This window comes from Diadema antillarum, unplaced genomic scaffold (genome assembly GCF_040938485.1).
Source record: "Diadema antillarum isolate AM-2024a unplaced genomic scaffold, OU_Dant_1.0 seq00000447_RagTag, whole genome shotgun sequence".
NCBI lineage: Eukaryota > Metazoa > Echinodermata > Echinoidea > Diadematoida > Diadematidae > Diadema > Diadema antillarum.
Window position 1 is genome coordinate 520804 of NW_027271421.1, and position 26851 is coordinate 547654.

The following is a 26851-nucleotide window of genomic DNA, read 5'->3' on the forward strand; positions in this document are numbered from 1 at the left end:
TCACAGTCTTATTGGGCACAGCAAGCTCAATGTATGACTTTTGTTTGAAAAAGTATCATCCCCAAAAAAATCCTGAACAACATGAAAGTTCAACGTTTTCTTGCACATTATACTTACTTCTGTTCCTTGCAAAGCTTTATGTGATAATCCGCCACATGACAAACAAAACCTCTGGTAGACAGATAAGAGTGCATGCTGAATATTTTTTCCTTTTTTTCCATACCATCATCACAATATTTTCAGTGGTATTTTTTATTCTATTTATTATTTTTTTAGCGTCTTCCGTGAGTAGAAATAATGATTCATGGAACAGCAGGATAGGTAGTTATGGACATCAATAATTTCGGCAAATGGTAAATGAGTGTGACGAGAATACCCTCGGTATTCTTGCTTGAGAGAGAATTGTGCTATTGTTGAGTGATATCAAAGTCACCAATTACTGGGACCTGCTTATCATATGTGCTTACTTTACCAATCTTGAACAGCACGTCGTTAATCGTTGTGTAATTGATTGTGCTCTAGTTGTAGTTTGTGGACCAGGAAACAAAAATGTCATACTAGACTCATAGTTTACTATAATAGTGTTACAAGAGAGGTCGTGCGGTGTATGTGACCTGCCTTGATTATAAAGGAAGCAGGTGTTTATCTGAAAAAGGAAGCACAATGTGATAAGGTATCGTCTAACATCAAAGTTAAATGTACGTATATGGTGGCATTCTCTTCTTCAGTTTTCTCTTGTCTTCTCTAGTACTCAGTTCGTAAGATGTGATATCTTCTGTATACACTACAGAACAATTGCTTCAATCACTATCCATTGTACCATCATGTAAGATGCCCAATGACCTCCATTGACCTGATGTTGCGTCTCTATTTTTCCAACTCCTCTAGATCCGACAGGAAACAATCTCTTTGACTACTAAAAATTAGCTCCTGTGGCAAAGTCCTGACACACCTGCATGAGGGAAAGACCAAAAGATTATAGATCGGCAGCACATTATCCCCACTATTAGGATGTCCCTCCAGGAACCTCGCTCCGAGCTGGAAGCCGACAGCTCCGATGGAAAGAATGAACAGGATGGCTTTGAAGAGGACAAGTGTGAACTCGTCAAATACGTCATACTCCAGGTAGAACAATTACAATCCATGTTTTCTAGCTTTATGGAACTAAATACGATATAAGTAGACACACAGACCATGGCACTATGCTACTTACATTTGATCTCGCTTTGGAGTGATAGGCAATGGTACTATATGCTACTAACATTCGATCTCGCTTTGGAGTGATAGGCAATGGCACTAAATGCTACTAACATTCGATCTCGCTTTGGAGTGATAGGCAATGGCACTAAATGCTACTAACATTCGATCTCGCTTTGGAGTGATAGGCAATGGCACTATATGCTACTAACATTCGATCTCGCTTTGGAGTGATAGGCAATGGCATTTCTTCCCAAAGCTCCTTTTTAACGTGCTCGCAGATGTCAAAGTTTGAAGACGAATTACCCTGTTTTGAATTCGCATCGTTAAAGATTATCTTGGCAAAGCCCCCCCCCCCCCCAAAAAAAAAGGGGGGGGGAATGTATTAACATTTGCGTGGTTTTATTAAAAAGACGATATTCGCGTATATTTGTGTTGTAACCATGCTTCCGGTAAAGTACTTTGTATGTTATGAAGGGAAAGTTCGCTCAAGTACGCTTGTCGTGGGAACAAAATCTTACACGTTACTGGCTTTGCTCATTACAATGTGTAATTATGGTGTATAAGCCCAAGGTTGGAAGGAAACTGGTCAGGATTGTTGTTAGTAAACGAGATCACTTCCTACTTCCTTACCTTGACACAATTCGTCCCTTCTGACAAACTATTATTAGTATCTAAGTTTTTATGTTCAATCATTCCTCGGTAATTCATTATGCAACATAGATTAATACCAAATCACGAACCACAGTCTTGAATATAGAATGTTAACCAACTTCCTGTAATAATTCATTATGATAATAGATCGGTCTCGTAACTTGAACAAGCCAGATTGCAATACAGCTATAAGAAAATGAGGAATTCAAAAAATTCTCGAAGTGTCTCGTTACTTTGTTTTTTTGTTTCATTTTAAAGTGTGGCTGAATGCGACTTAAATATGTCCCTGTGCTGAGATGAGATATAGACCGTACCAGGGTCCTGGTATCAGATAGCTAATTTGCTATAAAAAGTGTAATAATTGTTATCTGATCATTCAATCAAAGATTTATTATCCATAAACATCCACCTCCGGTTTGTTATACAACTTTTTTATGTGTTCAAGTATTTTGCACATTTAATATTAGCGTGTTGTAATGTGTAATCACATGGTAATAAAAAAAGATAATCCTTAGGCCACATTTGATCATGTGGTATCTCAACCAGGTTCAAGTTCAAGTTCAAGTTCAAGTTTATTTAACCAATTCATTAAACATTTGACATTTTACAAAAGGATACAGCATTAAGAATAATGAATGGTTTGGGACCCCAAAAGAAGCAGAGCTTGTAAAAAAGGGGTCCCGGATAAACATATATATAGGTGATATAGTAGTTAGCATTTGTCAAATGAACTTTTTGGTTTGGTCGACAGAAAGAGCTAGAAGATGGGGATGTCGAGTTCACATCTATCGAGCTGCACACCAGTGTTGGAGTACCATCGGCCGTTCTGAGCCAAGGGCCCCGGAAGTCTCCGACCACGAGACCCAAGTTTAGGGTCTATACTCACCATGGCACGGTGTCTGGAACAAAGGTAGTACTTACAGTTTGGCATGCATACTGTATGCACACTATGGGACTTTAGTGACGATTACTTGATGAACTGCTATTATTTCACTATCTTTTAGAGATGACACTCGCTCCGACTGAACGAACATTGACATCGAAATATGAAACCATTTCTGAGATAGAAATATCAGTAGAGTAACATTTCTAAAAACAAAAACAAAGAAAACAGGAAATGCGTATTCATGAAATACTTTTTAGTACATAAATTGTTGCTCTTTTTGGGGTGGCATTTTAAGACATTAGAATAGTATAATCCTAAAGTCAGGAATTTGGCACTTTTCGCAGGATGAAAATTCTGGGACGAAATCGAGTCGCTTTGCTCAGGCTGCCCCAGCCGCCCTGAAGATGTACAATGAGGAGTACAAAGCGTGGACGTCTAAAGGGATGACAAGAACGAAGAAAATGCTGTCACGTTGGCTTGGATCCAACATTCTGACCAAGGTAAGACAGAGGACGAATACTTTCAAATTCGCATTCCCGATCTCATTTCCCTTCTCCTTCATTAGTTGGCTTTAAATTGGTTAATTACCTCTTATTTCTATCGTATAATCAACTACTATGTACTCAAGATCATTTATGATTTTATTACATTATGTTACGGTCTGTGATAGAAAAAAAGAATCACTTTGAGATCAATTGAATTGAATTGAATTGAATTGAATTGGATTGAACTGAATTGAGGGGCCCACATTCTACAAGCATTGTCTTTTTAGTGGGTCCCTCCATTTTTCGATGTCTTACGTATTGTATCGTCTTTATCACTTCAGTCAATTTTCATTACAACGTATTTCTTATTCCAAGGTTCCTCGATTATATTTTTCTCAATTTACTTTGTTTTGACTATGCAATCTTATTCTCTGTTACCAAAGAAAGTGAAATGTTTATGTTCTTTTCGAAAAATGAAATAAAGCATGAATTGAATTGAATTGAATAATTCTCCGCATATCTGCTACTTTTCTCTTTCTAAAATTGCCGGTCTCGTTTCTAATCCTGGGCAGTGACCGAACTACTCCTAGGGTTGGTAGAGATGAATTGATATGTATTTAACGTTTTGATTGTAAAATGAAACATTGATAATCATGATGCTGATGAAAAATGTTATCAGATAGTGGAAATATGATAATGTGAGAACAGCTAGAGTCTGTATCCTTCCCCTTTCCCGATTTTATGTACATTGAAGTACAACTGCTGGGGCAGAAAACTGTAGCGATAAATTTTGATCAGGAGCTATGAATCGTATGACAAACCAAATGCAGTGACCTAGTCGACATAGGCGATGAAAAACGTACATAATGAAGGTTATATGACCAAGTCGTGTTTATTCAGTGACTTTCCACTGCAGCTACAGGTAGGTATCTTGTCAAATGCTGAACACATTGTCTGATCGTGTCGCAACAAGAACGTTACTTTTTAACTCGACAGCGCCTCCTCGAGTCGCAGACAGCGAGTGGGGAAGTGTCCGAAGCAGTTGCCATGCTAGCAGACAACTTGTGGAAGGAAGCGATGGGCGAACTTTCCAGGATACTCACTGTACCCGTCAAGAACATCCCACCGGGAAAGGTAAAGCCATTGAACTACAATCCCCTTAAAAGGCTCTGCTATATTATTCAAGTCCATCACCATGATGGACTTACCTTCCCCACCCATCTCCAACCACTTTATTTCCCAGCTTGTTTGATTCTATTTCAGCTCTTGGTTTATTTTCGATGTTTTAAAAGATCGTTATAACTTCCCTGGCTATACGTTATCACTTATACCTCCGTGGGAACTTCACACAACAATTTGTTGCATGATATTATATATTTTTGATGAAAAGCGTCTAGTTAGATTTTATGTGTAACATTATGATCAAGATTATTCACAAGGAAATGGGAAATTACAACGACACTGCTAAAACATTAAGTAAACATTTATTTTTTTTCACGTAAAAATTAGATACGAATTCAACATTCATGTCTTTACGATGCCCGTCATTAGTGATTAAGCAGTATTACAGTTTTGCCTGGTTTTCGTGACATGTCTACAGGTTGAGAAAGCGGAGGCAGTCCTGCTTCAAATCAAGCGAGCCTTGCTGAGCCCCGACCCAGAGGACGCAGCGTCGATCGAAGCTCTGAGCAAGCAGTTTCACGAGTTAATTCCACACAGGAACGACGACACACATCAGCTTGACAGTATGAGAAAGGTTGCCGTCAAGCAAGACCTTTGTCAGGTATTATGCGATGTGTTTACAAAGAACAGTTTAAACAACTCCTAAACGCATCTACTTTATCTCGAGATAGGCTCTTTGATTAAACCCTTATGTATCTCATGTATATGAGTTCTATCAAACAATGATATATTTTGTTTACAATGAATGTCTGAGATGATTGTTAGCTGCTAACTCATAAGGCACAAAGCATAACAAATAACGGATTGCGTTTGAGCTTATTTCAGTTTACTTTTTTAACGTCGATAGTATGAATGTGCTTTAACGAATGAATGTCACTCATCACATGTGAGCGATTATTGTTATGAAAACATCAGGATATGATATTCACGAATCTGAGCTCTTCAGCAATAAAGTCTATCCACTGCTTGCAGACAGTTTAGTCAATGTCTGTCACAAAACCACGAACGACTTGTGTTCCATATCTAAGAAATAGCCTAAATTGTCAGTGATACAAACTCTCTCATATCGCAACCTATCTTGGCTTTAGCTAATCCTCGATGTGATCAATGTGAATGAGGCCCTAGGATGGAAGAAACGGCCGACTGCTGAGTCCAAATACCGCGCCATGCGCTGCTTCATTGAGCACCTAGACCAGGACCATCCCGAGTACCGCCAAGTAGAGGAACTGGTCCTCTCCACTGCACCCAGGTAAAACAAGGGCTCGATAATCGGTGTCTACTCGTCTGTTCATTGGTCTTTCTCATCTCATCTCTGCGACACGAATAATAAGTTTAATGGATGTATATGAAATATCAAGATGGTTATAGGTATAGACTATTGTAGTGAATATTCCACTGAAACTTTAATTTCCTATTCTGTTTATTTCATTTTGCGTTATTAATGATAGCATACCCGAAGGTAAGATTCTATCTGCAAGATTGCCCTGAACGACCATAATACATTATTTTTATATCAGAAACTATGTTGAAGATGAAACAAATGATTTCCCATTTTGTAAAGAATCATATACGTCTTAAATCATTAATATTATCGTTGCGATAATACAATATTTTCATTGTTTATATCACTGCAGACACCAGGATTTGACGATTTTGAATATCTTTGCTGTGAGTCGGGCGCTGGATGAGTTCAAGTTTGATCGTTCTATCGGCAACGAACAGCTTCTTTTCCATTCGTCCAAGGCTCGCAACTTTCTTGGCATCCTATCACGGTAACTCAAATCATATCAGTCTATATTCGGCGAAAGAATATGAATTTGAAAAGAATGCTCACTTTTGTCAACATTGCACACCACTATAAAGTTATGACGATTAACCCTTTCCAGTTGATATCTGACTAATGCAATAATAAACAGATATGGTTTGCTCTACCGTGCAATGACTTTAGTTCTGTTGTTTTAACAGTCACTCGTTTAGCTTGGTTCCATTTCTATGATCTAGTAGTCTATTTCTGCCTTTGTCAATATGAGTTTTCGACTAATTGGATAACTGTATGTCAAAGTATGGATTTATTATAATGAAACATTGCAATGGTTAACTCTTTCAGTGGTATCCTACTCCCGAAAATTGTGGTGGAGATGTTCGGAATCGAAAGATGGGACGCAGGGATGCTGGGAAGTGGAATTTACTTCGGAGATTCAACAAGGTAAGAACTCTCTATAAGGGATCAATGCAAAATAACTTGGTTTGGGTTCGCATAATACGCAATCAAAATGACAATAACAGGTATGTGTAGTTGAAATTTCACAGTTTGCTTGAGCATACAGAATAATATTCCTTAGCGTAAGCAACAGTTAAACAAATACCTTAGATTTTAAATCAGATGATGAAAGTTTCCGGAGTAGATTACTCGCACCGAACTCTCTCCTTCATCTGTATTTGCAAATGCTAATTTATTTCAACACTACGTAGTCTGGCATAACATGGTCAGATGTTTGGGTCTAACCGTGTTTTATCGTCCTCCCGATGTGGATGATTTTACTCTATTTCGAGGTGCTGAATCGTAAGGTGGATGATGCAACTCTTGCATCCTTGAAGGTTCTGCGATTTAGGTGGCCATCAAAATGATTGCCAAAATGGTCGGCAAAATATGAAATCCTATATTTTGCATTTCCCTGTAAATTATAAAAAACCAGAAAAAAATCTTGATTTAACTGTGCTCCCAGGATGCTAAATCCTAATCTGGATGATTCAATTCTTGCATCCTTAAGGATTTTAAGATATTGATAATAAACATGGCCGCCCAAATTTGAAATTTCCTACTTATTTTCTCATAAGTGGAGAAAAGTTATGTTCTGAAGTGATTTGGGAGATTGAATCAAGGACAGAGGGAAGGAAAAAAAACACACACACAAAAATCACATACATTTCAGGTGAGCGAATTTGCCAAATCAGCCAAAGTGGTATCCCAAATGGCCGCCACAGTGGTAATCTATATACTAAACTAAAATATTCCAGTAATGCATGTCTCATTGAACGTTTTCACGCGTTTTGAAAAGGTTGATATCAATATCCCCTTCGGAAGAGCTGAAAGTCTGACGTATATACGAACACAAAGATATTTCTGATAATTCTATCATGCAAAAAGAAATAAAGAAACAAAAGAAAAAAATGGTTATAAATTAATGGCCGCCTATATGTACAGAAAACTTTGTTAGCCTGAATACAAACTACAGGTCGACAACGATATATGTTTACCCATGTTCATATCGCTATGAATACTTGTCTTACTCAGGAAGGATAAATTTTAGCACAACACATGAGTTCAGTTGAGTTTATATTACTTATATGCACACGGATTAAAAGCTTGCTGTAGCTGGACAGCATGTTTCTCGAAACTTTGTCCTTGATGGTTCTTAAATCTACGGGAAAATAATTTAAAGTTTTAAATGCGATATAGGATGCACTGTTCTGGGGAGAATTAAATTTTGGCATCACAATTTCAGTACATTAATAGGCTGTAATCATCAGATGACATGAATTGAATACTAGAGGACAGAGCTGTTGGGGCAAGGTCATGCAAGAGTTGAATGTAAAGATTAAGGTTTGTTTCCTCTTTTTTCCTTGAGCTGATCAACCTGTAGAGAAAAATAAAGAGTTTCCCTATTGTAACAACCTAATACCATTGTTAAACAATCTGTTCTGACTGACTTGCAGTCGATTTAGTTGACCCGCCGAGTGACCAGTCCTCCAGATTACACTTAAGTAGTGCAAGTTAAGCGGGGCTGAATTAGGGTTTTGTATAACAATGGGAAGGTATCCTTATCAATGAACTTTCTTATACCCTTGGCTGCATGAAAGACTTTGAGCGTTTTGCTTCTTACACGTTCAGTTTGTGGAGTCCATGTTATAGGTGTTACCGAGAATGACCCCAAGATATCTACCCTCTGAAACTCTTTGCGAGGAGTGTATTTTGAATAACAAAATGAACATTTTTAGAATAACGCAAATTCATTTTAGATCCAATCAACATAAACTGACATTTACGATTAACAATGATAAATCGCTTTTGAACCATTTAAAAGAAGTGACGTTAGGTCATTATTGTTTTGTCGGCGGGGGAGGGGGGGGGGAGGTAAAAAAAAGGCCTATCATCTACGCATTAGGAGAGCAAACACTTCTTAAGAGATTTGTGCAAATTGTTACGAGTGAGGATCAATAAAAGAGGCCCAATGTTGATTATATAATGATATTTGGTCAAATCCAATATCTTAATTTCTCAACAGCTTTAAAGGATAAGGGCCATAAAGCAGTGTGTTCACTTCGAGCCCATTTTACAGAGCAAACACATACACTTTTTGATTTGCCCCCCCCCCCAAAAAAAAAAAAAATCTAATGAAATCACAATCACTATTAGTTTCAATTTGCATAGATTCTGCCTCGGATTTTCCCTTCTACAAGCGTGGTGGTGGCGACGGTGGTAGTGGGGGGAAAGGTGTGACATTGATCTTGACCCCCCCCCCCCACACACACACACAAAGTGAAAAACGTTCAACTTTTTACATCATGACTCCTCTTGTGTCTACATAGACATCCATGGTCTTATACATAGTTTATGAAAATACTTGAATGAATGAAAATGAATTACATTATTTGTATTTTTTTTAAAATTCGTAATGCGATTTTTTAGGATGTGTCACAGAGTCTATGGCAGACCTGTGCGGGCAATCCTCGCGTCTCAACCGGAACAATTTGTGACCATGCTCAAGGGCTGTCATACCTTTCTGGGAAATGAATTTTAGAGAGGGGTATCAGAGCCTTGCTTTGTGTTGTATACTTAATAGGTGGGGCGTGACACTTTTATTCATACATTTTGCGTCCATGCCTGCCCTGCCGCAAATAAGGAGCATTAAGAACGGACAGAAAGCCTCGAAGTATTTCGCAATTTGTATAGAAATCGTCTCGCTAAATCCATTGTCCACTCCAGTCTTTTTGAACTTCAATCCCCGATTGCACACATATTGGAAGAATACTTGGCGTCAATGTCCCTTTTCAGTAATGATTAAGGTCTACCAACAGGTGTATTGAAACTGCTATCACAATTCATAACCTGTTGTATACATAATCACTGAACATCTGAGAATGAGGTTTCGAGGGGGTTAAACCTTCATTTTGTTGATACACTATTAGCACTTGATCTGGACAATAACGGGTTTGGTCTCCGGGCGGAAGTGTTGTTTTTGTTGTTGTTGTTGTTGTTTTGTTTTTTGTTTTTTAAATCACCCAACATAATGTGGTTGTGTTGTTTTGGACGCTGTCCTCTCTAGATTTTAGAGAAAACGGCTGGTAAGGAAAGACTAGGCTACCTTGCGAACCATTCATGCGGAACACCAAAAAGTCAATAAAAGAGATGCAATCCCCGATCGATTTCATTGGAAAACCGGTCAAGGCCCGCTTATTATGAGGGCATGTACTTTGAATACAAAAGTTGAACAAATTTATGATTGTATATTAAAAGGCAAAACACATTGTACAGTCCTCTCCAACACCATCATGTACCACCACCACCTCTACCACCACAGTCCCGAACAATAGTACTGGAGACACGCAATATCTCACCTTTCATACATTCACTGTACATTACTCTCCAGCTCAATGACGAGTTACATTGTTCAGTCTTCTCCAACAGTTATTTGTTAATGATACAAAAAAATCAACCTAGGATTGTTTATTACATGTTTTCATTTGTGACGGATATAGAATACATGATTATAGTCACATTGTCTTAATACGAGGATGTTAAATCCGGGTGCTGAATGAGAATCTGGAATTCGCAACTCTTGAATTCTTAAGGAATATTCGTATTCAGCACTCTCGAAATAGGATAAAAATCGTTCGTTGTATTGAAATACGGCGATATAATATAATATAAACAAATTTACAAAGAGAAGGGTAAATTGTAAATTTGATAGTTTTACCTTCTTTTAGGGATGCTGAATCAGAATGTGGAATTCGCAACTTTTGAATTCTTAAGGATTTTTAGATATTCAAGATGGCAGTCCAAATCATCCATATTCGTATTCAGCACTCTCGAAATAGGATAAAATCATTATTTGGCGGATGGTAAAACACGGTTCAGCCTCTGACACCAAGGCTAAAAAGAATACATTTAGAAGAGTCATACATTACTGCATATTGAAATACAGCGAACGGTATAATATAAACTAACTTACAAAGAGAATAAGGGTAAAGAGAAGATGTAAATATTAATGAGGGCTCTTGCAGCCATAATATAAACGATTTCTTTTAAATATAATATAAACGAACTTACAAAGAGAATAAGGGTAAAGAGAAGATGTAAATATTAATGAGGGCTCTTGCAGCCATAACCGACTGCTGACTGTAATTCAATATAGTGTGTGCGTGACAGTGACAGTAAATGGTGTATAATTCTTTGTTTATGGCGATATCTTATTACATTCTCTTAAATATATATATATATACGTATTTTTTTATTTTATTTATTTTTTTGTCACCAGTACCAGCGCCAAATACTCTACTGCGGGAGAGTTTACCGGTACGCGTTTTATGGCTGTCAGTAACGTGGCGCTTGGAAGAATTAAAGACGTTTACGAGAAGATGCTAGACCTTGAGAGCGCCCCCATTGGTTTCGACAGTGTACATGGCGTCCGGAAATCCAAGGAGATCGAGTCGTTTTTTAAGGTAAGACCAACTTTTATCTGGGAGGAAAATTGTAAAGTTTCACATATCCCTCGGATACGACATGAAGTGGAAGTGCCAAGTATTAGAGTGTCAAACTAACGCGTGAAAAAAATTCCGCTTTATTGATTGATCGTAAAGAGCACAGTGCATGACTCTATGAAGTGGTCCGCGACGTACATACAACTGGACCTAATGGAAGACCAGCTATAGTGCAGCTGAATATGAGCTATCCAGCCATCTTAGCAGACTGAAAATGAAAAAAAAACCCAGACAAACAAACAAACAAGCATTTTGTGTGTGTGTGTGTGTGTGTGTGTGTGTTTGTTAAATAATTTAACCATATATTTATGCAAATCAGATGAGATGCCGATGATGTCATGGCCTCACAAGTCACCTTCGATCTAAGGCTAATCATTCACAAAATCTTGGTACGTTTGTTAGTTTGTTAGTTTCTTAATCACAAAAACACTTATTACAGTTACATTTTATATATACTGTATTACAATTTAACATCATTGGGGGTATCATTGAATTATATAAAAACACATTGTCACGTCATACATTTTGAATATTCTGTAGTTAATCAGTTGAAATATATATCATATATATATATATATATATATATATATACAACATATATACATGTATATACATTCTTATAAATCCATGGCTATTTTGTTTTTTAGAGCTCCGAATTTAATGAAATGACGTGACACTCCGTTAATCTGACCTCTGTCTAATTACTCTGAGTCGAACATTCATCTTTTCGTCAGCATGTAAAGCTACGAATATTGACGATAAATGCACATACTGTTATAATTCTCACCAGGAGGATGAGTACACTGTGTATCAGGCCAACCAACACTGTCTCCGATTCCTCGTTGAATTCAAACTGACTGAGAGGAACGAGGATGGACACGATGGGAGTGTGAGCTCACCGAGCGCGTTGATGTCCAGTGATGATGACAGCGATGACACCACTGACAGCGACAGTGACGATGATTTCGAGATCGGTATAATACAATTCGAATGATTTATCTCGGGGAAGTACGCATCTTAAAGTCCATAAGTCCTCAACATATGAAAATACTTGGAGAAGAATCACAAGTTGATAAACGACAGCGGCCAGATAACCGGTACCTAAGACAGTGTAAAAGGAAAGGGAGCATGTTATTGTACAACTTACGACATCCCGTGTAATTACGTTGCTACATTGTTAGGATCTCACACAAAAATTGTGAGCAAAATCTTTTTGAAATTTAATATTTAAGACTAATTGGAAATGAAGATTTGTAGGTCAATGACAATTTTAAAGAGTAAATAAACAGGTCACTGTATTTACTTCTTCCTTGGCTTTGTCAAGAAAATAGTCAAAATACTTGATGTTGTATGACTTTTGTATGTGCCTTGTTAACACTGATGACCTTTGAACTATGGGGTGCTGATGAATCTCTTTCTTTGGCCCTGTTCCAACTGTCATGGTACATGTGGTAAGACAGCTTAATGTATGGTATCTCGTCTTGTCTAAAGATACAACGGACATACAGGGCATCTTGTATCCAGAGGCCAGAATTAAAGCAGGTCTCACCGGCGGGGACGGGGCGGGCATCGAACTCAAAGACGTCCATGTCCGAGCTAAAATAATAGATCTTGCTGCTGAGGTAAGTTTATCAGTAAAACTAGCGAATTTCAATTATTTTTCGTAACTTTAACAATCGTATTCGTCTTCATTGTGATCGTATGTACTTGATGATTATGATAGCAAATTGGTGCTTCCATCGACATTCTATAAATTTGAACGAAGTCAGTAGATTATTTAGGTTTATGGTTCCAATATTTATCATAAAATTTTTTAAGGGTAATATGGTTATGAAAATTTAATGGAATAACATAATGTGCTCATTGCCAAGATGTGTTGTCCATGCTTTCATTGTTAATTCCTCACCATAGGTAACGGTCCTCCAGAAGTACGAGAACATCGGGAGAGACTCGGCCGAGACGAGGTACGTCTTTCCGCTGGACGAATGCGCCGCTGTATGTGGATTCGAAGCATACATCAATGGTAAACACGTGGTGGGCGTGGTCAAAGAGAAGGAAGAGGCGAAGACGTCGTACCAGAAGGCGGTACGGGAAGGCCATGGAGCGTATCTCATGGAGGAGGAGGCATCGGTAAGATAATACATTCGATTATCTCATGGCATTTCATCATGCATGGTAAACATGCTGATTGAAATAGAAGAACCAGCGATCCCATGTCTCTGGTCCAATTCACTTGTATTTTTCATTTCCCCAATGACCATCACAAACGGATCTTTTTTTTTCTTAATAAATTCACATTTCCAGCAATTCATCGCAAATATTAAGAGGAGACTTGGTTTTGGCTGGATCATGCATACTCCGCGGATGTGGGGGTGCATGGGGAGGGGAGGGGAGGGGAAGGGGGGGGGGGGGACTGAGGACCCAGCCACAGAAAGACTTACAAACCCAGTGTCCCTTTCCGTGGTCACTCCTTCTTCACACGAGATCGACAGTTATAGCTGAACCTCCTTTTTATTGATGTATTATGCATCCTAAGCATATCGAAATTTCGATAATCGATATACGCAGGATAAATTGTTTCCTCTTCTTGCTAAATGACAGAACATTTTCTCCATCACCGTTGGGAACCTTCCACCAGGGTCGAGTGTGATCGTTCGAATCACCTATGTTACCGAGCTCGTGGTTGAAGGGGATCGGATCGCTTTCAATCTCCTCGGCAGCGTGGCGCCGTGGAAGAGAAATGAGATTTTGGCGGCAAATTATGACGAAAAAGGCCAATCGGTGACCGCCGTGCGCCAAAACGACCGTGATAGGTATGTGACGTCATAATCACTCGTGATTTTACGATGTTGGTTTACGGCGTTTCCCTGCACAACAGTGTTCATTATTTTATTAAACGATGACTTTGGGGGTTTTTTTCTTTCGAAAGTTGAGTTGATCTTGTATTTAAAAAGCCGCAAACTTTTGCATTTCGTGATTTAATCTTTGGTGGTGAAAATACTAGCAGTAACCTAAGGTGTCTTTGGTAAACGAAAAAAAAAAACTAAACACAAAGGTGTGATTTGCCTTACAGGAACGAGTCATTCGTGGCTTCGATTGAAATGCCAGGGAAGATCAGGCGGGTAGACTGCCCGACGCACACCGTCAAATTTCAGGTAATCGCAGCTGACACTTGGATTTAGACTCAATAAATTTAGAAATCTACCTTAGCCCCATACTGCTCGTACGAGATATTTCACTGCCGCGTCTTTCTATGGGATAAGATTTCTATGTTATCATGTTTTTTGACGAGAGTTTTCTTTTGCAACTCCTTCACTCTCTTTCACTCCATTCTCGACCTCCGCATGAAAGGTGTCCTTAGGTAATATCAAAACTTTATGTCAAAAAGATTCTAAGCACTGATATATTTTCTTTCTTTTTGTATAATTCTAATGTATTGTATATTGTTTCATTGTGTCAAAGTTGCTGAGATATACGTATTCTGTATGTAAGTTTTACAATTTTTTCTTACGTAGTCCTTAGGAGCATGATGCCTTGTAGGTTGTAACAAGAATCGGGATATTGAATGATAGAAATGATCAGACTTCAGTGAATAAAAATGAAGTAATGATAACAACAGTAACAATGGCGATTTCCTATACGAAAGCTCGATGTTCTCTCTGGCCTTGGTTCTTCCTCCATTCTATCCATTGTTACAGAGGAGGAATGACAGACATGTATCCGTTGCCATGAGCGACGGAGACCGGCTCATTGATGGTATCCAGCTCCTTATCGACATGGAGGATGCCCACAAACCACGGCTTTGGCGGGAAAGACACCCTGATGGCGGAAAAGAGGTAAGAAAATAGCCGATTCATGGGATCTTCTCACTTGAGAATGACAGTATGGGCTTATTCAACCGCATACCTCGCTATAGTGTGTACGTTTTAGTGATTCTAGTTTGTAATCAATTTGAATGCAGTATACATGTAAATTTTAGTTTCCTTTAGAGCTTCAGGTGGAGTCCACAGGTGGAGATGCACAATTTTGAATCTAGTTTCATATAAAATCGTCACGTCAGTTTATAACATAAACGTATGAAAGTTGTTTGTAGTAGAGGTGACGAAAATTTAGCTGGATAAACCATGTAGCTTTTCAAAAGAAAGTTTAGATCTCTCTGATAATGTTGACATTTGTTACTTTCTTGTGAGGATATTTGCTCCTTTACGGAAGCATTGCTCCACATTATTTTTCTTGAAAAAACAAATCACATCGGGATAAAAGTGGCAGTTGGAAGAAGTTCATAAGATATGTTGTTATTTTCAACCCAACAGGCTTACATGGTGGTGTTTTACCCAGAATTCCAAGTGAGTGCAGTCAAGAGCCCGGAAGTTGTCATTATGTTGGATCGCTCTACGTCAATGAAGGGAGAACCTATGAAAGACGCAAAGAAACTCGTTCACATGATCCTGGAAAATCTACCCCCTGGAAGTCGTTACAACCTCATCGTCTTCGGAAATGGTATTTGACATCCCCTAATTCCTGATCAAACTATTTGTTGTACCTTTTATTACGTTGTTGATGTACAGCAATGGTACATTTAACGCAGTCTTCCTTGATAATGCAAGGTGGATTAAATGATTTTCAAACGAGTTCAATTTCATTCCAAAGAATTGTTCATTACAGACTAAAAAAAAAAAAATGAATAAAAAAATTTGATTAAAAGTGTGTATGACTGAACGACACTTATCCTGCAATACATCCCCTGTGTCACAGATTTCGAAGAGCTGTTCCCCGCCAGCGTGGTTGCCAGTGACACAAATATCCGAAACACGGAAACATACCTGAAATCAGTCAGCTGGGAACGTGGGGCCACTGAGGTGTGGCGCCCTCTACGGGCAATGGCTCTCTTGGCGTCGGATGATGCTCGTCTCATCCGGAATGGATTTCTCATCTCCGATGGTCACGTGAGTAACGAGCAGGATACCCTAATCGAAGTGGCCACCAACCGACACATCAACCGTCTCTTTACCTTCGGTGTCAGGTAAAGGATATGGAATACGACTACTTAATATATATGATACAGAGTGAACTAAATTACATGTATATTGTTATAGAATAGAATAGTTTATCATTTACTCATTATTTATCTAGCGATCCACGTCCGACAAGCCTTGCTTCTTAGTGGATTACTATTTTCCACAATCGAATTTATTTTCCGCTCGCCCACGAAGTATTTATACAGTGTTTTTCCTAATTATTGTATATATATGTTGTTCTATAATTTGTCTCGTATATATTACATGAATCTTTTGCAAACGTTTGAACAATATTATTTCATCACATGTATACTTTGTACTATGTTTTTGATTTTCGATGATTGGAAATAAACTATGATTGAATTGAATTGAATTGAATTGAATTGAAATTGTGTCCAGGTCTACCGCGGCAAGGTAATTGTATAGTGAATCCAATTTTGCGTCGCTTACATCCATCACAAGCAAAAGGAAAGTTGCTTCTAGTCATGTAGCAAGAGAAATAAGTGCGGTATATAATTTGTCTTTTCGCAAAAAGGAAACAATGTCTAATAACTGATTAAAAACAAGAACTCTCAACCAGTCCTGACAACAGACAGACTCTCATAATCTTAGAACATGGCGAAGGCTCTAGACTATATGACAAATTTTTAAGGAGGTTGATATTGTCATCATTTCCATTGCAAGAATCTGATGCAGCTACATTGTACGCCTCAACTAATTTATTCAAGATGGAATCTTTTTCGACTTTAATATTGTAACGGACCAATGCTAAACACTTTCTTGGATGAAGCTCCTAAAATGGTATATCGAAATTCTAAAACGGAGGTAAGCATTGGTTTTTTATCCTGAGAAATCAAAGCAACGACAAAAGGAATAAAGTTGATCTTTTCTTAATCAAGAACTTTACCCAAACATGTTTTTTGTCTGTGTTAAGAATATATGGAGCAAGGCTGATTAATTTTGAGAGCATTTGAACCTTCTTGAGCTTATTATCGTTTCTGCTATTTAATAATTTTTACTCATTTCATTTCCTATTTCTCTCATTTTCATTATTATCATTATCATTATCTTTTTATATAGACCCAGACTTGCTAATCATGAGTACATAACATAAGGGGAGGGGAGATTATCCATTCGTGAAATCATTTTTAGTGTTGTGTCATATTGACATGGCAAAGTATGTTTTTCTCACTTGAATATCAATTAGTTTGATTATTTTCTGTTGTCGGTCACACTGATACTTCACATTGCAGCTCTGATTCTAACCGCCATGTGCTGCGAACCCTTGCCGACACGGGTGGTGGAGCCTACGAGCAGTTTGATCCGAGGAGCAAGTCAACTTGGGAAGCAAAAGTAGGTGACCAACTCACCATTCTATAATATGTTAGCATTAGTTTCGTTGCTGTTTCAATACTGTAACTTCCAATGAAAGGGAACATTTCATCAGTGGAAACCAAATGTTGAGTTTTAACTTATTGATAGTATTACAAGTTTTTGGAAACCATTTGCAGTCATGAGACAAATTCAATCTGTACGAAACGCTCCCTAGCAAACGATGTTTCATATTATCAAACAAAGACAATCTATACAAACCACGTGCATTGGAAGAACACAGGAGTCTACCGTATCGCTATAGGCAACTATATGCAACTTTGACGCTTGTTTGCATCCGTAAGCAGCGTGAATAGGGTGAGCTTGATTGAGCCATTGTTCATCATGAAAACATGAAATAGACCTGTGGTAGTGTAGGCCGATATACATAAGGTACAACGTCACAAACAATGACAAAAGGAGTCCCCTGAATACATGTACTATACTAACCGAAAATGTCTAAGAAGGTTAATTTCGCAGCGGGTGTTTTTTGTACAGCATGTTTTCTGCCCAACCTCTGGTTTACATGAATGTACTGAAGAGTTCTGCGAATGATTTTCTCAGGTGAAGGCCCAGGTGCGGCGATCGTGTCAGCCAGCGGCGACGTCCATCAGAGTTGACTGGAGGGCAAAAGGGCCGGAGAGTCACGTGACCCTGACGAGGAAGCAAGTCATTCAAGCCCCTTCACAGATCGCATCTCTTTTCACTGGCACCAGACTTGTGCTCTATGCTCTGGGACCTGACATTGCTGAAGTAAATAAAATCCTCACAGATGCTTATCACTAGCTGTTTATTCTTGATTGAACTCGAACTTGGGAGGGGTTGTTAAAATGTCAAAGATTTATATGCGATCATAAGAACAGTGGTATGGTTAGTTCATTCTGAAATATCGACCTGGGGCACGTTGCATAAAAGTTACTATTATGGTAACTTTGCCATCCAATGGTAACTTCCATGGAATTCTTGATTTTGATTGGCTGTTGAGTATTGTTACCATGGTAGTTACCATTGGATGGCAAAGTTACCACAATAGTAACTTTTATGCAACAGGCCCCTGGAAGAGGCATGGTGCACGGTGATTAATGGTTATATACCTGCCTACATAAGAAGAAGTTTATCTTTATGTCACGAACCACTGAAGTTGGACGATGATTATGAAAGCTAAAAGCCCAAATCTTGAAAGCAACTCGTTGTAAGTTCGGATTTCTATGGATTTCTTTCGCTCTAAATTGAAATATGTACACTGTATATATATTTTCTATCTCAATGAATAATCCATGATGAAGATTATAATTCAGTTGCATTTCCACAGTAGGTAATATCTTCCATAGATGTCAACCAGGATTCTTTTCATCTCTTCAGGTTGTTCTTAGCGCCGACATTGAAGGTCGAGAAGTAACGTGTAAGGTGACGTCGGAGAACTGCGCCACCAACGCCGGTCTGGTGAGTATATTATGCTATGTTTAGAAGCTGATAAGCTCTGTTGTCAGCATGACGCTGTTGTAGGTTTCCTCAAGCCAGTTTGACAAAAAAAAACAAGAAAAAAGGGCACACAAAACACTATTACCACCGCGAAAAAAAACAACCTACAATCGAAACGATCAAGACAAAGACTCAATGTAAAAATTTGGAGAAACATTTGGTCTTATGTCTTTCAACAAAGACATGAAAGAGTTGGATTCTGTACACACTGACGAGAGACAATACACTATAATTATAGTAGTTGACTTTCAATATTCGGCAATGGTAAAAGAAAAGAGGAAACTTCGTGTGCTCTAGAATCATTGAGAATTTAAATGTTTTGGATAGTGTAATGTGCTATGTACATAATGAAAAAAAAGAAAAAAACACTAGGTTGAATAGTTTACACCTTTATCTAGGCGTTAGATATGTATGCTATACCAAATGTGACTGTTCAAACACATCTTAGTTTGGTTACTACCACTGCATTTCAGTCATTCGCGATAGGAAATACGTGGTTTTAGAATGATCACATTAATTAAAAAAAAAAAACACGTAGAAATGAGTGATATTAAGCGGGATCTTTCTTGATTAGATCCCGTAAGTTTCTAAAGTAAAGAACCAGAGGTAGAGTTTACATGTCTTGCCGTTTTCCCTGTATACTAATTACTGTACAAACATAGCTAGCATCCACGTTATGTTTTCGTCTTCTGTGAAGTTTTAAGTGTGAAATTACCATTGGCAACATGCTCGAAAATATTTTGAGATGGTATTTACCTTCCAGGGCAGTTAAAAACCGACAACAATGACAACAACGACACAGAATAGTACATATAGCCAGTTCAGACATGTAAATGCATACTTTCTGTATAGCACTGCTGGACAATCGGCTTCCATTGCTTTTTAGACCTGATATAAATGATTAAAGGATTGCATCGCTATCTCCGCTGTATCGTTTATATCTGGAAGACGCTTCATCGCCTAGCAACGAGGGGAGTGGTCAGGGACTGGGAGGTTGGATCTGTGCACGCGGATAGGTTGGAAAATGACGCCATGATGGATGACGTCCGGCGAATGCTGGTCCAACTGGGCATCGAGTTCAACATCATTTCTCCTCTGACGAGTTTTGTCGCAATTGAGGAGCGATCTGAGGTAGAGCACGTGTAGAGACCTACATATGAAGATCTTTATCACTCTCTCTTGTTTGCGCCAACCTGATTTATACCGTACTCACATCGAGGACATTTCGTTTATTGTTATAATTCCCTATCATCTGAAATCATACTTTTACAATACATTACGTTATTAATGAACATCCCATACTATTTTTCCTAATTTATTTACCGTATTTATGGATATACATAACACACCATGATTTGCCATGATTTAGTCAATCATAATAATGCTCATTTTTAAAGTAATAAAGACAATATTACGTATACAATAATCATAGATTGGCAACAGTATTGGCACAGTATCTTTTCAATCGGCTGAAATGTCGCCAAGTAACTTCGGAATTCGAAGCCCATTATGCTGCATGAGGATATTCAATAGCCTATATGAAAAGACAAGACACAAGTTATTCTACTCATGGTTTATAGTTTGGTAATCTAGGGCCACCTTTCATCATGATGGTAACATCAGGCCCAAAAGACCAAATTTTAAAAAAGTGAAAACTCCGACAAAAATAAGGCAGATGAAATACAATGAATATAAAGAAGCAATCACAGTAACTGGTAGTCTATATTTATTCTGACAGGACGACACAAAGAAAGACGATCCATCGATGTCAAGTCTACTGGCCGAGATGAGTCCTGGGGGCCGTGACACGCAGCATGGAACGTGGCACAGCCAGCCTGCCTCCACGGGCACGGAATCGGTATGGTTACCATAGCAACTATGGCTCATCTTCCTCCGGGATGAATTCTGCGTCTAATAATGAGCAGTTCACTGGAAAGAAAGGGGTGCCCTTCCGGCTTAAAAGCTGATACAGGCATCGACTAGAAACATGAAATGAATTTGGGCTGAAGCAGGTCGAGGCAGTCAGCGGATGATCATTTTGAGGAGGAAATTTAATGTTTTATTCATTTATTCAAATATTTTGGGATTTTCAGTGAGGATCTTGTAAAATAAAGTATGCACATTGCGCGATAGATTGGATAAACTTTAGTTCCTGCTATCTCTGTTAACACTATTTCTTATCCTTCGTCATTACTAATGATATTAACATTATCGTTGGAGATATCAAGGATGATAGATGTTGAATAGATTTTTTTTTAATGATCTGTCTCAGAGTACATTGGATTGTAGTGATAATTAGTAGAGATGGGCACATCACACTTCTAAAAAGAATCGTAAAAACGTGTTCAATTTCCCCGTTGACATTGTAAATTAGATTATATGAAATATGTTTTTCTTGTAACTTTGGTCCTCAGAGTGATGTTATCACTAGACTGGAGGATATTCTGTCTCGAGCAAAGGGAGCCCAGAATACTTTCTCCTTCGTGACCGCTGAGAACCAATACCAGCGTGCGATGGAGCTCGCCTCGGAGTCTCTGCCTCCAACGCACCCTTGTGTCCAAGAGGTAACCCTTTAGATGAATTTTTGTCGTCATTTTACCATACAATTTCCACAAGAAAGACAACGAACACAGAAAATTGAAGATAAGGTAAATAATTTAATTTTGAAACAACGGTGACACGGGAAACCAAATCTACATCATGGACCCTGACCCGCTAGCCTGGTGACTCCATGAAGTGTGAAGGCTGGCCCGGCTATACTCGGATATATTCGAGAATTTCCGTAACGATCGACTTGTTTTAAACTTTATCACTAATCTCCATGTAAGTAGGGCTTACACACACAGCCAAAGAATCTCGGCTCAAGTTGACTATTGCCGATGAGCATACGCTTCGATGCACATATTCGCTGACTAGCGCTATTCGTGGTTTTCGAACGTACCCCGGTGGGTATTGAATGATTTAATTGGGCCATCCATTTCTTCCCATGTCTAAAACCTCTGCAAAAACCATCGTCAATGGCTTTTGTGGAGCATTCTGCAAATAATTTGGATCAATGTAGCGTTAGGAAGACTCGAATACATCCTGATTTAAACAAACTTCATTGATAGTGCAACGGTATGAAAGACGATATAAAATTTCAGCCATTCATATCGCACAAGGCTACTTATATGATCACATTAACTGAAAAAAAAAATGCTGAAAATAATGGTGCGATTTATCGCCATGAATGCATGGTTGTCTTATTACATGCAGGCATTCCTGGCAGTGGCTAACTTCTACCTTCACATCAAAGGCGAGGCGACCAAGGCTAAGGATGTTCTTGATGACATCCTCCAACGAGTCAAAACGTCAACATCCGCTGAGATTGATCGAAGGCTCCCTAACATGTCTAAGATGTTAGTATTCGAGTTCTGTGAGAAGGGGTGAAGACGCATGCGCAATATTCAGTTAAGCAGTCTGCTGTAGCAGCTAAAATATATGACGGCAAGCTTCCTTGAGAAGCCTTTGTGTTATCTTTTCAAATGATTGTGTCGATAAAAGCAGATTGCGGTTGGAAACTCCATAGAACATGTAGAATGGTTATGCAAACTGCCGGTCTGCCCGTTCGTAAGTTGATTTATATTTATATCAAGAAACACTGCTGTTTATTATGCTCTCTTTTGTTCCTTACGCTGTCTCGTAGCCTCTGTAAGATGTACCAACACCGCAAGCGTACGTCTCATACAGTTTGTTCGATTTCTGCGCATTGTGTATTTAGTAAAAAGGAGCAACTAAAGTACATCCAATTATTGGTGGCAGATTTAAGATGTGGTTGTAACATCAATTGATTTCGAAACCCCGTCCTAGCTCTTTTAAAAGTTTTATTCTGTTCGCTCTTCATCGCTAATGAACTGGCATAATTATATTTTATTGTTGTTATTTTTGTTAATCCCTACCACAGATGTCAATGTGTCATTGATGAAGGATTCCAAGGGAAAGAGCGGCAGCTCAAACCACCGGGTGAATCACAAAAACACGATCGCATGGTTCGCATAGAATCTCGAGAAACACAGCAGCCCTGCGATGCTCCGATACCATCGGCTAAAGCCATGGACGCTACACGGACTCTAAAGACGGAGGAGCTAGTTTCCCCAACACTCCGAGATGTTGATATGGATCAACTTGCAGATCAGCTGGAATTGTTGTCTCCAACGGAAGACACACAAAAATCATTTCTTGCACATGCAGAAGAGGCGTGTGCGCTCAAGGAATCACCTGTCGACGTCATGGAGCTTTCGGAGGAGGTTTACTCTGCCGATGAGCCTGAACCTGCCTACATGGTAGAATCTATTCAAGAAATTCAGCTAGTTGAAGATGTAATGTCTCCTGTCCTCTGCTTAGCTGAACCAGCTAGTAGGTCGTTGGCCTTTTCATATGAAACCGAAGCTGCATACCTTGAGCCCATGGAAGAACTTCAGATCTGTGAGGAGGTACAGGAAGTGTTGTCTCCTGTCCTGGAATCGAGCGTTGATTCGTTACCTTTGATGCTAGCAGAAGTTGAGTCTGTCACAGAGCTGAGGAAAGACGTGGCAGAACCTATGAGATTGGAGCAACGCATGGAGAAAAGGTTAGAGTTGGCAGAACCTGTAATGCTTCAAGAACGAATGGAGACACGGGTAAAAATGGCCGAACCTGTTATGATGGCGAAAAAGTTAGAGTTGGCAGAACCTGTAATGCTTCAAGAACGAATGGAGACACGGGTAAAAATGGCCGAACCTGTTATGATGGCGAAAAAGTTAGAGTTGGCAGAACCTGTAATGCTTCAAGAACGAATGGAGACACGAGTAAAAATGGCAGAACCTGTAATGATGGTGCAACACATGGAGGAAAAAATGGCGTTGGCAGAACGTGTGATGATGGAGCAACATATTGAGGAAAGTTTAGAGTTGGCAGAACCTGTAATGATGGAGGAAAAGTTGGCGTTGGCAGAACCTGTAATGCTTCAAGAACGAATGGAGACACGAGTGAAAATGGCAGAACCTGTAATGATGGTACAACACATGGAGGAAAAATTGGCGTTGGCAGAACCTGTGATGATGGAGCAACATATTGAGGAAAGTTTAGAGTTGGCAGAACCTGTAATGATGGAGCAAAAGTTGGCGTTGGCAGAACCTGCAATGCTTCAAGAACGAATGGAGACAAGGGTAAAAATGGCAGAACCTGTGTTGATGGCGAAAAAGTTAAAGTTGGCAGAACCTGTGATGCTGGAAGAACGAATGGAGACACGAGTAAAAATGGCAGAACCTGTAATGATGGTACAACACATGGAGGAAAAATTGGCGTTGGCACAACCTGTGATGATGGAGCAACATATTGAGGAAAGTTTAGAGTTGGCAGAACCTGTAATGATGGAGGAAAAGTTGGCGTTGGCAGAACCTGTAATGCTTCAAGAACGAATGGAGACAAGGGTAAAAATGGCAGAACCTGTGTTGATGGCGAAAAAGTTAGAGTTGGCAGAACCTGCGATGCTGGAAGAACGAATGGAGACAAGATTAAAGATGGCAGAACCTGTAATGATGGTACAACACATGGATGAAAAAACGGCGTTGGCACAACCTGTTATGATGAAGGAAAAGTTAGAGTTGGCAGAACCTGTGATGATGGAGGCACATATAGAGGAAAAATTAGAGTTGGTAGAAGCTCCCGAGTTGGATCAAGTACTTGATGCTACCCCAGCTTTGGAAGCCGATGACATCCTGCCAAAACAACAGAAGCTCGCTCCAGCCAAGGAAGATCTCGAAAAGACAGAGGCCTTCGACATAATCACAAGAATTTTGCAAGTAGGGCATCAGGTAAGGAGCAAGATTAGTGGAAAAAAAATCGATTTCAAATTGCAGAGTATATGCACCCATCTTAAGTCATTAACATTGGAACAAACAGAAGCAGAGCTAGAAATTCCTTCATGAATTGTATATTCCTAACAAGAATCAGTTCACGGAATAACCGTCATACTTTACTCTCTGTACGACCGAAACAATAACCATGTAACCATCTTATTCAGTACCATGGCTCACTCAGTGCAACTCAGGCTCCCATAATCATTCCTGAGCTGTTTTGTTTTGTTTTGTTTTATTTATTTCAATACGGTTTAAAAAAAACTATCAGCCTCAGGGCTGTTTTTCAGTGAGTCCGTATATATCAATATACATGGTATAAAACAACCAAAAATAATACAGAACAAAAGATAGCATACACAAATACGACAAGAAACATATTCACAAAACATCACGTCTGCTTCGAACAGCAAATGCTCTCTAAATATTTCATGACTGCAGAGGTTTTCCGTTTACTGCATATAGACAGTGCACATAATCTTGAATGAAAATACGAATCCAAACTTGATTATCCTGTACCATTCATGCAGAAGAACGTGACTTTATGTATAACTTTCACCACGTCCCGTCACTATTATCAGGACGAGCAGTCCCGCTGGTGTTGGGAGGTCGCTGACATCGAAGGAGAATTCGGCATCGACTGCAGCAAAGTGACCGAGGCACTTCAGCAGCCTGACCAATACCTGGACATGGATGACACGCTGCTTGAAACTTGTAAGTTTCTCTTCCCGCTTCTTCCCCTGTTAACTTATCAAATTCAACTGGGTCCGAGTGTCCGAGAGAGGGAGAAATCATGGACGAGTCGTTACAAATCAGCGAGTAGTGAAACAGGATCATATGAAAAATACAAACACACACACACACACACACAACACCACAAATCATACATTTCATTGAAGACTGCTGGGCACTTTCAGCTTGAATATAGTGTTTGTGGTATAGACTCTAGACCCAATAGCTAAAATAGACGTAAGATATAAGACGTTGTTCAAATGCACTTATCAGGTCATAACTTGAAAACGTCTTTTTGTATGTGTATGGGAGAATGTGGTCTTCCAAATGTTGAAAGCGACACCCTCCAATAAAACTGATTCACATTAGACTATGAAAGAATTTTGCCCTTAGTCTCACTACTGATCCACTTTACATTGCTCGCATGATTCGGCAGTCAACAGGTGACAAACAAAATGTACCATGATGTTCTTCCATCCTGTTTCATTGATAGAGCAAGAAAGTCATTTTGCCATAAGTCTGACAAGCGTCTTGGGTAACCTTAGCAGCAAAGGGTGACCAACTGTTAACTCCAAGTTTGACTCTCTGTTGTCTTCGTCCTGCTATAGGGATGTCAAGCCTCGGCCTCATCAAGAGGATTGTTGCAACTCTCCTTGTCACCGCCCTGCTCTCATGCCTGGAATCGACACTCCACTCAACCGACATCGACGTCGACAAGGTTCGTTTGTCGTGGGAGAAGACTTACCAACCGCCGTCTGAGTTATGTACCCTGGCTGTGAAGTGTGGTCTGGACGTAACCTGGAAGGACGCCCTCACCGTATTTCAATTGGAGAACGCCCTAGATGACATCGTCAATATAGTTTCAAGTTAGGCCTTTAATTTGGAAAAAACCGGCTTCCTCGTAGAAGGCCGATATTCTTATTTTTTTCTTACGAAGAACGTCTTGAGAGAAATAATTTTATGAAGTCAATGTTTTACATTCAGCTTTCTTGTAACCGTAGGAAGAGGTAGTGTAGTAAATATAACGCCACAAAATGCGACTATAAAGTAAATGTTGCAATTATGCTGAGTTCAGCTTTTTCCCATATATAATGTAAGATGTATATTGATGGACTGACATTGCTACTGCTGCTAAAACAATATGCATTGACATGATTCTGAGAATCTTCAGTTCAGCCAAATATAATTATTTTGTTTGGTTCTCAC

The 26851-nt window shown here is 39.1% G+C and overlaps 1 protein-coding gene across 1 annotated transcript; it reads left to right on the forward strand.

The window, feature by feature from the left end:
* Positions 1-1011: 1011 nt before the first annotated feature.
* LOC139732789 (protein mono-ADP-ribosyltransferase PARP4-like) lies at positions 1012-26516 on the forward strand. The gene is made up of 27 exons (XM_071643633.1): positions 1012-1125; positions 2603-2761; positions 3082-3237; positions 4219-4356; positions 4823-5005; positions 5493-5653; positions 6039-6176; positions 6512-6610; positions 10944-11127; positions 11957-12140; positions 12658-12788; positions 13078-13296; positions 13768-13979; positions 14240-14321; positions 14865-15002; positions 15480-15666; positions 15922-16189; positions 17438-17537; positions 18120-18308; positions 18918-18998; positions 19986-20168; positions 20776-20895; positions 21452-21601; positions 22293-22435; positions 22981-24871; positions 25495-25627; positions 26254-26516. Exons 1-27 carry the CDS (start codon positions 1012-1014, stop codon positions 26514-26516), a joined length of 6006 nt encoding a protein of 2001 aa, XP_071499734.1.
* The last annotated feature ends 335 nt before the right edge of the window (positions 26517-26851 follow it).